This window comes from Anolis sagrei, chromosome 8 (assembly GCF_037176765.1).
Source record: "Anolis sagrei isolate rAnoSag1 chromosome 8, rAnoSag1.mat, whole genome shotgun sequence".
Lineage (NCBI taxonomy): Eukaryota > Metazoa > Chordata > Lepidosauria > Squamata > Dactyloidae > Anolis > Anolis sagrei.
This window is the reverse complement of record NC_090028.1, coordinates 32,264,523-32,280,605: the sequence shown is the minus strand read 5'-3', so window position 1 is coordinate 32,280,605 and position 16,083 is coordinate 32,264,523. Positions and strand designations below refer to the sequence as shown.

Here is a 16,083-nt window from a genome sequence, read left to right as displayed (position 1 = left end):
ATAGTTCACCTACAATCAAAGAACATTCTGAACTCCATCAACGATAGAATTGAACCAAACTTGACATACAGAACTCCAATGACCAACAGACAATACTGGAAGGGTTTGGTGGGCATTGGCCTTGAGTTTTGGAGTTGTAGTTCACCTACATCTAGAGAGCCATGCGGACTCAAACAATGATAGACTTTGCATGAATACTCAATATGCTCAAATGTAAATACCGGTGGAGTTTGGGGAAAATAGACCTTGACATTTGGGAGTTGTAGTTGCTGGGATTTGTAGTTCATCTACAATCAGAGCATTCTGAACCCCACCAATGAGAGAACCTTCATGACCAACAGAAAATACTATTTTCTGATGGTCTTTGGTGACCCCTCTTACACCCTCTCGCAACCCCCCAGGGGTCCCGACCCCCAGGTTGAGAAACACTGCTTTTACCCTACCATACTCATACATCATCCCTTAAAACTATTCTCTTTAAAGGTGCATATTCTGGAAAACATCATAAAGAAGACAGATGCGGTCACAAAAGAGATGCGGTAGCCAACATTTCCAACATTCAATTGAATTTTGTGGTTTGATTCAGAGGTGCAAGGAAAGATATCGGGGCCAATGTTTATTAAAGACTCCAAAACCCATTAATATTATGATGCAGTATCTTCATAATCATATCTCATTGCCTCTAGTCAGAAAGATATCAAACTCAACAGCTGTCCCTAGTTGGCAGGAACAGTCCTGTCATCTCACTCTTTTTATAATGTCCCAATTTATCTCTCCTTCACCCACTTTTCCCATTTGTCCTAAGTTTCCTTCAGCCGTTACATACTTAGCTGAAAGCGTACAAGCAAACAGCATGCAACCCAAAAGGGAGCACCAAAATCTTACTTTTTTCCTATGGAAACAGGCAGAAGCACGCTGCCTGAACTTCTCTTAGATTGTGTATTCTTCCTTCTTAATAACTTTTGCCCTCCTGACCACACATTTTGGAGAGTTGGAGATATCTGTATTCCAGCTTTGATCAATTGGCCCAGATAAATGTGAAAAGGGGTGGGCAAAAAGGAAAAAAAGGAGGGGGAAACGAAGAAGTAAGGAATCACTTTCTCAGGAACTAAACGGCATGGCATCTATTTTCCAATGGAATGTGTTTACACTCATGGGGTTGCATGCAGTATAACGGAAATCACGGTAATACATCAGACTTTGTTTAACACTATCATATAAATAAGCTTATTCCTTCTACAAGGCATGTACGATGCCCCCTTTTTTTGCAGTCCATAATTATATATACACTGGAGGAAAAAGAAGGGTTTGAGAACACAAGCAGCAAAATTGGGTTTTTCGACTTAAAACATCTCAGTGGTACGTAAAGAAGCTGCGAGCCTATTTTCGCCTTCCCAGTTTCCCATTCAGAAAACAGTGTGCATATATATCTATATCTATATATTTTAACTTTAGAAATTTAAAAGGTATGACACACTTTAAAACATCTTGTCAGCGGAACGTCGACAGAATGGAAATAGGCAAAAAGAACAATGCATTGCTGATTTTTCATTCTTACGGTACTTTTTGATACACAAATGAGCTCCGATTAACAGTAAGTGTTGGTTCTACTCTCAAACCACAACGCAACCTGGCCTTTTATTCCTTGGCTTCATACAACCAACGCCTTTGTAGAATTCATACATCATACTTCCACTAGAAAGGCAACACTGCTTTTCGATATGATAGAAACGTTATGCACCATTTGCACACAGCATCCAATATATGTACAGAAGAAGAATTGACAATAATGTAAACAAAAAAACAAAACTGTGAAAACTTAAAAGAAACTGAAAACAAAACCAAATGTCTTTCTTTGGACAAGGGAATCCTTCCACATGTGGTCATCAGAACTTCCTTTTAAAGTTTCAGATGAATGTAATTCTAGTTTTGGGGGCCCCTCACTGCTTTAAAGTGGTTAGAAGACCATATGGACTCCACTTGGCTTTCCACCAGGCCAAGGATCTCACGCCTGGTAGTGTTGTATATCAGCCCGTTCAGCCCGTTATTGTGTCTGGTGTTCATGATGGGAATGGGGATGGTATTTCTGATGGTGGGCCTGGGTCTGTTGGCAAGGGGGATGAGGGTTTGCCTGAGTCTGAGGTATGCTCAGAATAGAAGCCCAAGCTGTCTCAGAAAGATTCACAAGATCTCATTCCTTCACAATCTTTCTCAGAGCAACCATCTGAAGATTTTTCAGGTGCAGAAGTTATTGGGAGTTAAATTAATGGGAGTGTAGATAGAAAGCAGGAGACCGAGTGCTCAGGTGCAAAGATCAGTTCTGTTTACAAGAAAAGAGAGATAAGAAACCTTTATCTGGTGGTAAGATCAAGAAAAAAGCTTTCCTTTCAGTTCTAAGATCTGGAAAACCTTTATATTGATTCATGGGAAAGAGTTGCCTCAATTGGGTCAACGTTGGAATTTCATGATGATCTTGCTCTCAAGTGTTCTTAGTTTCATGTACCAAGTTTTTTCCAAGCTCCCGATTTGTGTATTGGGTTTTTCATGGATCTTACTTTGTCATGAAGCTCATGGACTAACCTTTGTTTTGGAACTTTACTGTTTTGCTAATTTTACTGCTTTGCCTACTTATATTTTTCAATAAACTGCTTGCTGATTTTACCAAGCTGGTGTGGTGTTTTAAGATCAGATGTGTTCCTGCTCTGCTGTAGGACAGGTAGCTTCTCCAAAAGGCATATTGGCCCGAACCCTTGGCTGACTCCCATTAGAATGATAATTGAGTGTTATTGGGACTCCTAGTATCCCAAACTCTGGTCTTCCAGGTGTTTGGGATTTCAGTTCCCAATTCTATTAAAAATAGTTCAGGTAGGGTTCCTTCCCAGAGGTCCTGGGCATTCCTTGGTAGTTTCTGATCCAAGAATTAACCATGCATTTCCTTGCTTAACTATGTAAACACACACAACCCAGAGCCAGATCCCAAAGAAGTCCGTTGAAAAGAAAAAGAAGTTGGAAAGGAAAAGGGGAAACCAATTGAAATATGTAGTTTTGTTGATAAATGTACTTAATTATTTCCTAATCATTAATATTAGCTTATACTTGCAAGGAGATGAGAGCATAAGCCAACCACATGAATGCAATTGAGTAAAAACTTCTTGCATCTTATCCCAACCCAACTCACCTCTCCCCAACCCCTAGTAGCCCAATACAATCAATAAGAAGTTTTGAATTATACTAGAGGTAGCAGCTGTTTGTATCCCCAACATCCAGAAATCTCGAACATTGCTCATCTGGGAATTGGCTTGTTTGTAGTAAGCCAACAGGTGAGAAGGGCTAGGTGTCTAGCCACATTGTTTGAAGCAGCTCTTCTAGTACCACAGAGGGAAGGATATGCATCAGAAAGTCTGCTAATGCCTTGCATTGCCCAGCTCACAACTGTTGCCTTCACACAAACCCACCTGTGTGTTCAATGGAGGTATGGACAGACCAGCCCACCAACAGGATGATGTTCCAGACTCTCTGGCAATGGCTATCCACCCTTCATGAGTGGCACCCATTTCAGTTACTGAATTGCAGCATTATAATTCCAACTCAGTTACCCTGATCTCCATCCCATGATATCCTGGGCGTGACAATTTGCCTGTATCTGTGTGTGTGTTCACGTTGCCCATCAATGTAGGGCAACTTTGTGACTATTATAGGGCTTTCTTAGGCAAGGAATGCTCATAAGTGGTTTTGCCAGTTTCTTCTTCTGAAATACAACCTACAGCCCCACGTATTTGTCGGGAGCATCCTATTCCAGTCTTAAAAAGGCTGACCTTACTTAGCATCCAAAATCAGATGGGATCACCAGAGAATTTAGGAAGTGGGTTTAGACAGATAGCAACTAGTGCCTCACCACACTACTAACCCCAGGATTCCATCAGATAGAGCAGGCATGGGCTAACTTTCTAACTTGGGGCCACATTGCGGGCCAGAATGGGGTTGGCAGGCCAGGAGGGAGGTGGTTCTCCCCAAGTTCCCCCTTCCCCTTCCTCTTCCCTTTCAGAGGCAGAAGTAAAGGAAAGAAGGGGAACCATTTGGATCCCAAAAGGGTTGGCCTTGGTCAGGATGAGATGGTGGAGAGGAGAGAAAAAGTGTATCCGTGAGATCCCACATTTCGTACTCCTGATATAGAATCCTAGAGTTGGAAGAGACACCCAAGGGCCATGCAGTCCAACCCCTTGCTATGCAAGAATGCACAATCAAAGCACTCCCAATAGAGTGTCTTTGTGGAAACGCCTCCAGAGAAGGAGATTCCACCACACTCCTGGGAAGTCTATGCCACTCTTCAACAGCTCTTACTCTCGGAAAGTTGTTCCTAGTCTTTTCAGTCAAATCTCTTTCCTTTTCATTTGAACCCATTGCTCCCTTGTGCCCTGGTCTCTAGAGCAGTAGAAAGTCAGTTTTCCCCCTCATCCTCCTCAATGGGACACCCTTTGAAATCTTGAAACATGGTCCTCTTGTTCCCTCTCTACCTTCTCTTCTCCCAGGTAAATATCCCACAGGAGGAAAAGAGGAAGGAAAAAGGGAAGGGTAGAAGAGAAGGAAGGGAGGGAGAAAGGAAGGGAAGGATGGAAGGGAATGGAGAGAGAAGTCAGAAGGAAAGACCAAAGGGAAGCAAGGAAGAAGAAAGAGAGAGAGGGAAGGAGGGAGGGAGGAAAGAGGGAGGAAAGGAAGGAACATGAATAAAATAAAAACAGAAAAATATAATGAATGATATTAAGATGGTCTAGAACTCCTGAAAAACTGGCTTATATGGTAAAAGGAAAGAATTCGAAGTGCTGCCATTGTAATAAAGAAAAAGGTACTTATTGACATATGTGGTGGGAGTGTTCTGAAATAAAAAAAAATTCTGGCAAATGATACAAGGAAACATTCAAGAGATATTTCAGATAAAAATTCAAATTAATAATGATTTGCTACTATGGGGAGTGTTGGAACATCCGAGTATAAAAATCAATTGCTAGGAGTTATTAAAAGTGACAATAAGATCAGCACATGCGGAGATCGCTAGAGGATGGAAAGACAAATCGAAATGGACGTTAAGCAATTGGAATGATTATATGTGTGATCAAGTGCTGTTAGACATTGCGGGAATTATGACTTAAGCAAGCAACAAGACTGGATAAAGAAAAGGTCATTACAAATAGATGGAAGGTCTACTTCAACTGCGTGAAAAATGGAGGAGCCAACGATCACATCAAAGAAAAAATGCAAAGATTTTGCCAGTTGCTGGATCTGCATGATTAGTAGAAATATACTGTAGTTGAGGAGGGAGGGAGAGGGAAAGAGGAAGAGGGAGGGAGGGAGGGTGGGAAAAATATAAACTACACCAGTGTAAATTAGCATAATGTCATTAATATTAGTTGACATTATTTTATGCTTGTAACACTTGGAATATGGTTTGTTGATTAGTGTTTATAGCATAATAAAATATGCTTAAAAATAAAGAAGGGAAGGAAGGAGGGAGGGAAGGAGAAAGAGGAAGGTAAGGAATGAAGAGAAGGAAACAGGAAGGAAAGAGAGATGGGTGGAAGAAAAGGAAGGAAGGGTGGAAGGAAATGGAGGGAGGGGAGAGAGAAGGAAGGAAGGAAAGACCAAAAGGAAGGAAGGAAGGAGCAAGAGAAAGGGGGAAGGAGGGAGGGAGGAAGGGAAGGATGGAGGGAGAAAGAGGGAGGTAAGGAAGGGGGAGAAGGAAACAGAAAGGAAAGAGAGAAGGGTGGAAGGAAGGGAGGGAGGGAGGAAGTGAAGGATGGATGGAAGGAAGGGTGGAAGGTATAGAAGGGAGGAAAGGAAGGGAGAAGGAAGGGAGAAGGAAGGAAGGAAGGGAGAAAGAGGGAGGTAAGGAAGGGGAGAAGGAAAGAGGAAGAAAAGAGAGAAGGGTAGAAGAGAAGGGAGGGAGGAAGAGTAGGATGGAAGGTAGGAATAGTGGAAGGGAAGGGAGGGAGAAGTTAGGAAGGAAGGAAAAACAAAGGGAAGGAAGGAAGGAAAAAGAGAGGGGGGAAGGAGGGAGGAGGGAGAGAGGGAGGAAAGGTAGGAAGGACAAAAGGGTGGAAGGGAAGGAAGGAGGGAGGGAGAAAGAAGGAGGTAAGGAATGGCGAGAAGGAAGCAAGAAGGAAAGAGAGAAGGGTGGAAGAGAAGGGAGGGAGGAAGAGAATGATGGAAGGAAGGAAGGGAATGGAGGGAGGGAAGGGAGGGAGAAGGAAGGAAAGACCATAGGGAAGGAAGGAGAAAGTGAGAGAGGGAAGGAGGGAGGGAGGAAAGGAAGGAAGGACAAAAAGGTGGAAGGGAAGAAAAGAGGGAGGGAGAAAGAGGGAGGTAAGGAATGGGGAGAAGGAAACAGGAAGGAAAGAGAGAAAGAAGGAAGGATGGCGAGAGAGGAGGGCCTGAGAAAAGAGCCCAGTGGGCCACATCTGCCCTCCAGGTCTGGGTTTGCCCATACCTGAAATAGAGGTTACATTGAAATAATAGCACTAACATTCTGCTGTAGGATGTTGTTGGACTGCAAGTCCCAGGAGTTCTAACTAGAGTAGTGAGGGATGCTAGGAATCACAGCTCAACATCTGGAAGGATGCATGGTATCACCTCTGAGAGATGTTCAGACCACTTCTATACTGGAGAAGTCATGCTGGTGGGGCTTACTCAAAGACAGGAGCATTCTGCGCAGTCGCAGGGGAAATGCCTTTCCATAAATATCGAATGGATGTTCATCAAGGCATGGAGAAAATGTGAGCCAGTCCCAGAGGTTGGTAGAGAGTGTCTTCCTGGACCCACAAACCCTTCCAAGCCTCCACTGAACAACCAGAGAGTTTCATGGGACGACCTGAACAAGAGCTGTGCTTGGTTGCTCTTGCATGTCCAATTGATTTGTTTTTTAACAAGCCAAACTATTTTTTCAAAAATCCACAAGTTATTAAAGTAAGTTATACAGTTCCACATAATATAAATAGTGTTAGATTATTATTATTATTATCATCATTATAATTAACTTTAGTGTTTCCATATAACTCCTACAATAGGTGCTAGCGAATATTAACGGAGTAGCCACAATGTTAATGAAAACGACGCTGTTCTTCCCGAGCGACGGCAAAGAGCTTCCTTCATATAGGATGGTCCTTTAGCAGGCTGCAGCGGCGAGTCCACTTCATGTCTGGTAGAAGTGGTGGTAGTGGTGGTGATGTTCATGGTGATGGTGGTGTTCGTGTCTCTGAATCATCTGTCCCACTTGGCCTTCATACAAGATGACCGCAGGCAGGTCTCTGACATGTTCTTTCTCCAGGACCGTTCCGGGAGGTGGGAAGGTCTTGCAGACTTGGTGAGTCTCTTTTGCTCGCTGCTTGTGTTTCTTGTAAGTCTGCTGGGACTGCATGGGCAGGTAAGGAAGGTTTGGACCAACCCGCCCGGTAGGGGAAGCCATCGGTACAGATGCCCCTTGGATGGGTTTACTCCGTACGGCCCTTCCCGTGTTAACCGAGGCTGCGGTTTTGCTCTGAGCCTTGGGAGACTTCACAAAGTGCCTGTTTGCCTCTTGACTCCGCAGCCGCTGCTGGATTTCTGCAAGCTTTGCATAGGAAGCTTCCATTAAGCTGACATGGCCAGGATCTGCTGCTGGAGATCTGCGCTGGTGGGCATGGAAGACTTCAGGCTCATGGGAACGGGATCGTGTTTGATTGGAAACGCGGACGGGTGGGTTGTGTTTCTGAGCCACAGGTGGAGAGCCTAAGAAAGAAGAACCAGACATTGAAAACAACTGTGTTTGCAGCATAATCATAGAATCATAGAGCTGGAAGAGACCTTGTGGGTCATCCAGTCCAACCCTTGCCAGGAAGCAGGAAAATTGCATTCAAAGCACCTTTAATTCTTGCCTAGACTACTTTAAGTGCTCTAAATAGGTCTGTCCATTGGGTTGTTGTGGGTTTTTTCGGGCTATATGGCCATGTTCTAGAGGCATTCTTTCCTGACGTTTCGCCTGCATCTATGGCAAGCATCCTCACCTCACTACCTCTGAGGATGCTTGCCATAGATGCAGGCGAAACGTCAGGAGAGAATGCCTCTAGAACATGGCCATACAGCCCGAAAAAACCTACAACAACCCAGTGATTCCGGCCGTGAAAGCCTTCGACAATGGTCTGTCCATTATTTATTTATTTATTTATTTGCCAAACTTTTATCCCGCCCTTTTCAGGGCGGCGTACAAACTGGCAACAATTAGATGCCAAACACATATAAATTTAAAACAGATTAAATCTCATAATAAGATTCATATAAAAACAATTTAAAACTATTAAAATCATTTTTTTTGTCGTGTCAGGAGCGACTTGAGAAACTGCAAGTCGCTTCTGGTGTGAGAGAATTGGCTATCTGCAAGGACGTTGCCCAGGGGATGCCAGGATGTTGCCCAGGGGATGCCAGGATGTTTTTGATGTTTTTACCATCCTTTGAGGGAGGCTTCTGTCATGTCCCCGCAATTGGGAGCCAGAGCTGACAGAGGGAGCTCATCTGCACTCTCCCGGATTCGAACCTGCGACCTGTCGGTCTTCAGTCCTGTCGGCACAAGGGTTTAACCCACTGCGCCACCGGGGGCTCCTATTAAAATCAATGACTTCTAGGTTTAAATCCATATCCATTTGCATCATAAAGCCATTCCTTATTCATTCACAATACTGAGTTTTTCTGGTTACAACGAGGTTCCAAAAGCTTGCTCGAAGAGTCAGGTTTTTACTCTTTTCCTAAAGGTCAGGAGGGAGCCAATCTAATATCCCCAGGAATGGAGTTCCACAGCCGAGGAACCACTACTGAGAAGACCCTGTCCCTTGTCCCTGCCAAGCGTGCCTGTGAGGCAGGAGGGATCGAGAGCAGGGCCTCCCCAGATAATCTTAACTTCCTGGAAGGTTCGTAAGGGGAGACACATTCGGATAGATAAGTTGGGCCAAAACCGTTTACAGGAAAAGAAGGGAACAATTAGAATAAATTCCTGGAAGGTTCGTAAGGGGAGCCACATTCAAATAGGTGAGTTGGGCCAAAACCGTTTAGGGCTTTATAGGCTAAAACCAGAACTTTGAATTGTGCCCAGTAGCAAATTGGGAGCCAGTGGAGTTGGCGCAACAGTGGAGTTGTATGCTCCCTGAGCGCTGCTCCTGTTAGTAACCTGGCTGCCACCCACTGAACCATTTGGAGCTTCCAAACAGTCTTCAAAGGCAACCCCACGTAGAGCACATAGCAGTACTCTATACGGGATGTAACCAGAGCATGGACTACCGTGGCCAAGTCAGACTTCCCAAGGTATGGGCGCAGCTGGTGCACAAGCTTTAATTGTGCAAATGCTCCCCTGGTCACCGCCGAAACCTGGGGTTCCAGGCTCAGTGATGAGTCCAGGATCACACCCAAGCTGCGAACTTGCACCTTCAGGGGGAGTGTAACCCCATCCAACACAGGCTGTAACCCTTTGTCCTCTTTGGCCTTGCGACTGACCAGGAGTACCTCTGTCTTGTCTGGATTCAATTTCAATTTGTTCGCCCGCATCCAGACCGTCACAGTGGACCTGCACAGCCTTAGTAGCAGGTGGGAAGGAGTGACAGAGTTGGATGTCATCTGCGTAAAGGCGACACCACACCCCGAAACTCCGGATGATCTCCCCCAGCGGTTTCATGTAGATGTTAAATAACATGGGGGACAATATTGAGCCCTGCGGGACCCCACAAGACAATGGTTGTGGGGTCGAGCAGGTGTCTCCCAACACCTTCTGGGAACTGCCTCCATGACCCATTCCTGTGAGGCGTTCCAGAAGGATACTGTGGTCAACGGTATCGAAGGCCACTGAGAGGTCCAGCAGAAACAACACAATCTTGTGCAAAATCCAGGGATGCAGCTACAATTGGCCCTCCACATTTGGCTTCTGCAGATTTGATTATTCACAGATTCGATAAAGATTTTCTCTCCAGGAATCTTGTTTTAATCAAAGCCACAAATAATCAAATCCACAAAAACCAAACTCATAAATGTGCAGGGCTGACCGTAATCTGCCAGCCTACATCCTCATCGAATCCCATGCTGCCATTCTTACTTGTATACAGCAGTATTTCCTGCATAACGTGTCTTAGGAAGAAGCCTCGAGATCTCATTACAACAAACAACAAGGTAGGGAATCCAAATGATATAATATACCTGGTCCAAATTTGGACGTATAGTTTTCGATGCCTGCAAGATCCAAATAGTGGTTTCTCCTTTCAATGTTTTCATCCACACAATGACGATAGCATCCATTATGTTCAAGCTTGGCCTCACCATGGTGGTACCTGGGAGCAGAAAGGAAGTGGAAATGCATATATTATCATCATTATGTCCAAATGAGGGAGCATTCGGAAACAACAAGTGATCTTGTATCCATTTTCTGAGAATGGGAGCGCACAAAGAAAACATAACATCCATAAAACTCATCACTGTGTTGTTGAAGGCTTTCATGGCTGGAATCACTGGGTTGCTGTGAGTTTTCCGGGCTGTATGGGTGGGAGAAAGAACTCTTGTCTGTTGGAGGCAAGTGTGAATGCTGCAATTCATCACCTTGATTAGCACTGAAAAGACTTGCAGCTTCAAGGCTTGGCTGCTTCCTGCCTGGAGGAATTCTTTGGTGGGAGGTGATTCGCCAGCCCTGATAGTTTTTTGTCTGGAACTTCCCTGTTTTTGAGTGTTCTTCTTTCTTCACTGTTCTTTACAATCAGGTTGTCCTTTACAATCAGGGCCAGCAGATCACCCAGGCAGGAAGCAGCCAAGCCTTGAAGCTGCAAGGCTTTTCAGGCCTAATCAAGGTGATCAATTGCAGCATTCACACTTGCCTCAAGCAGACAAGAGTTCTTTCTCCCACCCTGGATATTTCACAGATATATAAACCCCACTAGTCTTGTTTCCAACAGACCTCACAACCTCTGAGGATGCCTGCCATAGATGTGGGTGAAACGTCAGGAGATAATGCTTCTGGAACATGGCCATACAGCCATGCTGTTTTGTGCATGCGTTGTTATGTAATTTTTTTGGTTTTAGGCTTTTTAAGTCCCTTCTGCTGTGTTTTCCAATATTTTTATGAGTGATGGTCACTCGTTGGCCTGATAGGTGTATTGTGTCCAAATTTGGTGTCATTTCGCCCAGTGGTTTTTGAGTTATGTTAATCCCACAAACGAACATTACATTTTTATTTATATAGAATAGCCATTCCCTGCCACGTGTTGCTGTGGTCCAGTCTGTGTATAGGTGTTTTGGTTGTGTGTATATGTGTGTATATATTTGTGTATATGTGTGTTTGCATGTATATATGTGGTTTTGCGCATGTGTTGTTATGTTTTTTTGTTTGTTTGGGGTTTTTTGCTTTTTAAGTCTCTTCTGCAGTGTTTTTCAGTGTTTTTATGAGTGATGGTCAATTGTTGGCTTGATAGGGTGTATTGTATTTGGTGTCAATTTGCCCAGTGGTTTTTGAGTTATGATAATCCCACAAACAAACATTACATTTTTATTTATATAAATTTTAAAAACACTTTGTGTCTTGGGTTGTTGTAGGTTTTTTTGGGCTATATGGGCATGGTCTAGAGGCATTCTCTCCTGACGTTTCGCCTGCATCTATGGCAAGCATCCTCAGAGGTAGTGAGGTCTGTTGGAACTAGGAAAAGGGGTTTGTATATCTCGGTTGTTGTAGGTTTTTTCGGGCTGTATGGCCATGGTCTAGAGGCATTCTCTCCTGACGTTTCACCTGCAACTATGGCAAGCATCCTCAGAGGTAGTGAGGTCTGCTGGAACTAGGAAAAGGGGTTTGTATATCTCGGTTGTTGTAGGTTTTTTCGGGCTGTATGGCCATGGTCTAGAGGCATTCTCTCCTGACGTTTCACCTGCAACTATGGCAAGCATCCTCAGAGGTAGTGAGGTCTGCTGGAACTAGGAAAAGGGGTTTGTATATCTCGGTTGTTGTAGGTTTTTTCGGGCTGTATGGCCATGGTCTAGAGGCATTCTCTCCTGACGTTTCACCTGCAACTATGGCAAGCATCCTCAGAGGTAGTGAGGTCTGCTGGAACTAGGAAAAGGGGTTTGTATATCTCGGTTGTTGTAGGTTTTTTCGGGCTGTATGGCCATGGTCTAGAGGCATTCTCTCCTGACGTTTCACCTGCAACTATGGCAAGCATCCTCAGAGGTAGTGAGGTCTGCTGGAACTAGGAAAAGGGGTTTGTATATCTCGGTTGTTGTAGGTTTTTTCGGGCTGTATGGCCATGGTCTAGAGGCATTCTCTCCTGACGTTTCACCTGCAACTATGGCAAGCATCCTCAGAGGTAGTGAGGTCTGCTGGAACTAGGAAAAGGGGTTTGTATATCTCGGTTGTTGTAGGTTTTTTTGGGCTATATGGCCATGGTCTAGAGGCATTCTCTCCTGACGTTTCACCTGCAACTATGGCAAGCATCCTCAGAGGTAGTGAGGTCTGTTGGAACTAGGAAAAGGGGTTTGTATATCTCGGTTGTTATAGGTTTTTTTGGGCTATATGGCCATGGTCTAGAGGCATTCTCTCCTGACGTTTCACCTGCAACTATGGCAAGCATCCTCAGAGGTAGTGAGGTCTGTTGGAACTAGGAAAAGGGGTTTGTATATCTCGGTTGTTGTAGGTTTTTTCGGGCTATATGGCCATGGTCTATATGGCCATTCTCTCCTGACGTTTCACCTGCAACTATGGCAAGCATCCTCAGAGGTTTATATATCTGTGGAATAACCAGGGTGAGACAAAGGACTCTTGTCTGCTGGAACTAGGTGTGAATGTTTCAACTGACCACCTTGATTAGCATATAATGGCCTGACAGTGCCTAGAGCAAACTTTTGTTGAGAGGTGATTAGATGTCCTTGTTTGTTTACTCTCTGTGCTGTTGTAATTTTAGAGTTTTTTAATACTGATGGCCAGTATTGGTAGCCACTTTGTGTCTTAACAGATATGGCGGCTATGTACTAATATAATGAAACACCCATAATAAAGCAACCCATGGGAGTAGCTCATCATTGAGGGATGCCTAGTACAATCTCTGAACCCCTGGAAGTTGTCAACTTTTGATTTCTATGAATGAGCACAACTTTGATTCAGTTCCATCTGACATAACAGCCTGGGTCTGGGGTAAATTGTCCTTAATCCAAGAATGGCTTGCAGTCTGCTATTGCAAGTAAGTTTGATGAAATGCCTAGCCAGTCATTGGGGGTCTCCTTGGAGTTGCAACGTGCCTGGCAAACGAACGAGTGTCGAGGCTCAAACCCTGGGAGATAAAGAACACACTCCCGTTTCTAGGGGAGCCGGCAGACTGGGGGCGGAGGGGTGCGAGGCTGGCAAACAGTTTTAATAAAGCCTGATCCACCGCTCACTCCATTCATTGAGCTCTCCTTCCTGTTCTACACTACCAATTTATTTATAGCAGAACTATTTCCTGAGAATGAATATCTGAAATACCAGTCATTGTGAGCCAAACAAGCCAAGGAGAAAGAGGGAGAAAGAAAGGCAGAGACCGTTCGCTGGGAGTTTTAATCATGCTGCAGAAATGCATTATTATGTCCAAGGGAAGTATGTTCAGGTATGGTAACATTTTTTTTGAAAGACTAAAACAGGAAATTAAAATGTATACATACACATTCCAAATCCTAGGCCAGGGGTCCTCAAACTTTTTAAACAGAGGGCCAGGTCACTGTCCCTCAAACTGTTGGGAGGGCCAGATTATAATTTGGAAAAAATTGTAGTTAATCTACAATCAAAGAGCATTGTAAACTCCATCAATGACGGAATTAAACCAAACTTGGCACACAGAACTCCCATGACCAACAAAAAATACTGGAAGGTTTGGTGGGTATTGACCTAGAGTTTTGGAGTTGTAGTTCACCTGCATCCAGAGAGCACTGTGGACTCAAACAATGATAGATCTGGACCAAATGTGGCATGAATACTCAATATGTCCAAATGTGAACACTGGTGGAGTTTGGGGGAAAAACAGACCTTGACATTTGAGAGTTGTAGTTGCTGGGATGTATAGTTCACCTACAATCAAAGAGCATTCTGAACCTCACCAACGATAGAATTGGGTCAAACTTCCCATACATAACCCCCATGCAGAGGTAATTTTCAACGGTAAGCAAACAGTATTTTGCCCTCCCCCCACCAATCACTGATATATATTTTCTGCTCGTCATGTGAGTTCTGTGTGCCATATTTGGTTCAATTCCATCATTGGTGGAGTTCAGAATGCTCTTTGATTGAAGAGAATGATCCCTGCCCCGTTGCTCTAGATCAAGGAGAAGTATTTGTAAGAACCGTCTGGATATACTTATTGGGGAATTCTGGGGTTCATAGTACAAAAGTTCTATGTCTCCAACAGTTGTCAAAGCCCCTCCATTTTCCAGAAACTCTTCAAACATTTTGGATCTGCTTTCCTTTAATTGCATCCTTCAAAGGTCAGACAAAGTAAATGTAGGGCAGTTTTAATCAGTTCCAAGATGGCAAGTGGATGTTTGCACACTTTGTTCTGTCGCATTTTCGTATTTTACACGTCGTTACCTGCACAATGTCCCGAGGAAACGGCGGGATAGACATCAAAATACATGAATAAGCCAGATGAAAAGGCACGATACTAAGGCAAATCTTAGCCAAGCGTTTCACTCTGCTAATCTTTGCCAGGAACATGACAAGATGTTTTTGCAGAGAAACAAGGCCTCGTTCCCAGACTGGCATCCTAAATAATATTGCACATTCCTTCAGGGAGACACAACTTCAAATAGGGCTGTTTTATCTAATCTTTTCAAGGCTAGAACAATACCTGCAGCTGTGCATAAAAGAGACCACTGTCTCTGTACTTTTGCTGGAAACTGATGCGCCCCAGAGTCACATGAGGGGAAAAAAACATTTTTGAAGGGGGGAAAAAAAACTCCTATCTAAAGGGCATTTCTGCAAATTCTTTCAAAAAGTACATACTCTTGTTTTCCATAAATGGTTCATGAGGAATATGATTTATCCTTTTTGTGCTGACAAAAGCTCACTTGTCTATAAATTCATTAGCTTTGAAGGACTCCTTAGATTCTCTGGTAGATTTGCTACTAAGGACTAGCACAGCGTTGTTGTTGTTGTTGTTGTTGTTGTGGGACTTCAAGTCAGTACTGACTTATGGAGACCCTAAGGCAGCATTTCACGACATGAGGGTTGGGACCCCTGGGGGGTTTGTTTATTTATTTACAACATTTCTACCCCACCCTTCTCAATAGTTAAAAACATTAAAACAATACAATTAAAATCTACTAAGAATTACCACTCTGGTGGCCATTATTAGCCGAAAACTGTGGTTGGATGCTCCATCAAACTTATCTGGAATTGTGGCGCAGCTGGCTGAGTGTCAGCTGCATTAAGATCATTCTGCCCAGAAGGTATGAGTTCGAAGCCAGCCCGGGTCGGAGTGAGTGTCCAGCCAGTTGTGTAGCTTGTTGTCAACCTTTGCAACCCGAAAGACAGTTGCATCTGTCAAGTAGGAAAATTAGGTACCACCTATGTGTGGGGAGGCTAATTAACTAATTTATGAGGCCATAAAAAGTCTCCAGGAAAAAGCACTCCAGCAAAGCAAGCGGGGAATGCAGAAGCACTTCATCAGTGTCGCAGATGGACAATGAAAGCGACAGCTCCCCTGGCGGCCAGAAAAAGTTAAATAGCCTCTGTGTATGTCTATATAAGTTGTATGTCTAATTGGCATTGAATGTTTGCCATATATGTGTACATTGTAATCCGCCCTGAGTCCCCTGCGGGGTGAGAAGGGCGTAATATAAATGCTGTAAATAAATAATAAATATCCATAATCCATTTCCAAGCCATTGTCAACATTGTTATTGTCATTGTCCGCTTAATTACCCAAAGGCCTGGTCCCACATCCACGTTTTTAACTTTTTTCTAAAGGTGAGGAGGGATGAAGATGACCTAATTTCCCTGGGGAGTGAGTTCCACAGGCAGGGGGCCACCACCTAGAAGGCTCTGTTCCTCATCCCCACCAAACGTGTTTGAGACAG

The 16,083-nt window shown here is 44.0% G+C and overlaps 1 protein-coding gene across 2 annotated transcripts in view; it reads right to left on the bottom strand.

Annotated features, from left to right (window-relative positions):
- Window positions 1-1,109: 1,109 nt before the first annotated feature.
- The window catches only part of NKD1 (NKD inhibitor of WNT signaling pathway 1), a 184,177-nt gene continuing 169,203 nt past the window's right edge, over window positions 1,110-16,083 (bottom strand). For both annotated transcript variants that reach the window (XM_060787947.2, XM_060787946.2), the window contains 2 exons: window positions 10,204-10,334; window positions 1,110-7,758 (listed from right to left, as the gene is read on the bottom strand). In XM_060787947.2, coding sequence (XP_060643930.2) covers window positions 7,184-7,758; window positions 10,204-10,334 — 706 coding nt within the window. In that variant the 3' untranslated portion in view covers window positions 1,110-7,183. The remainder of the gene's footprint in view (window positions 7,759-10,203; window positions 10,335-16,083) is intronic.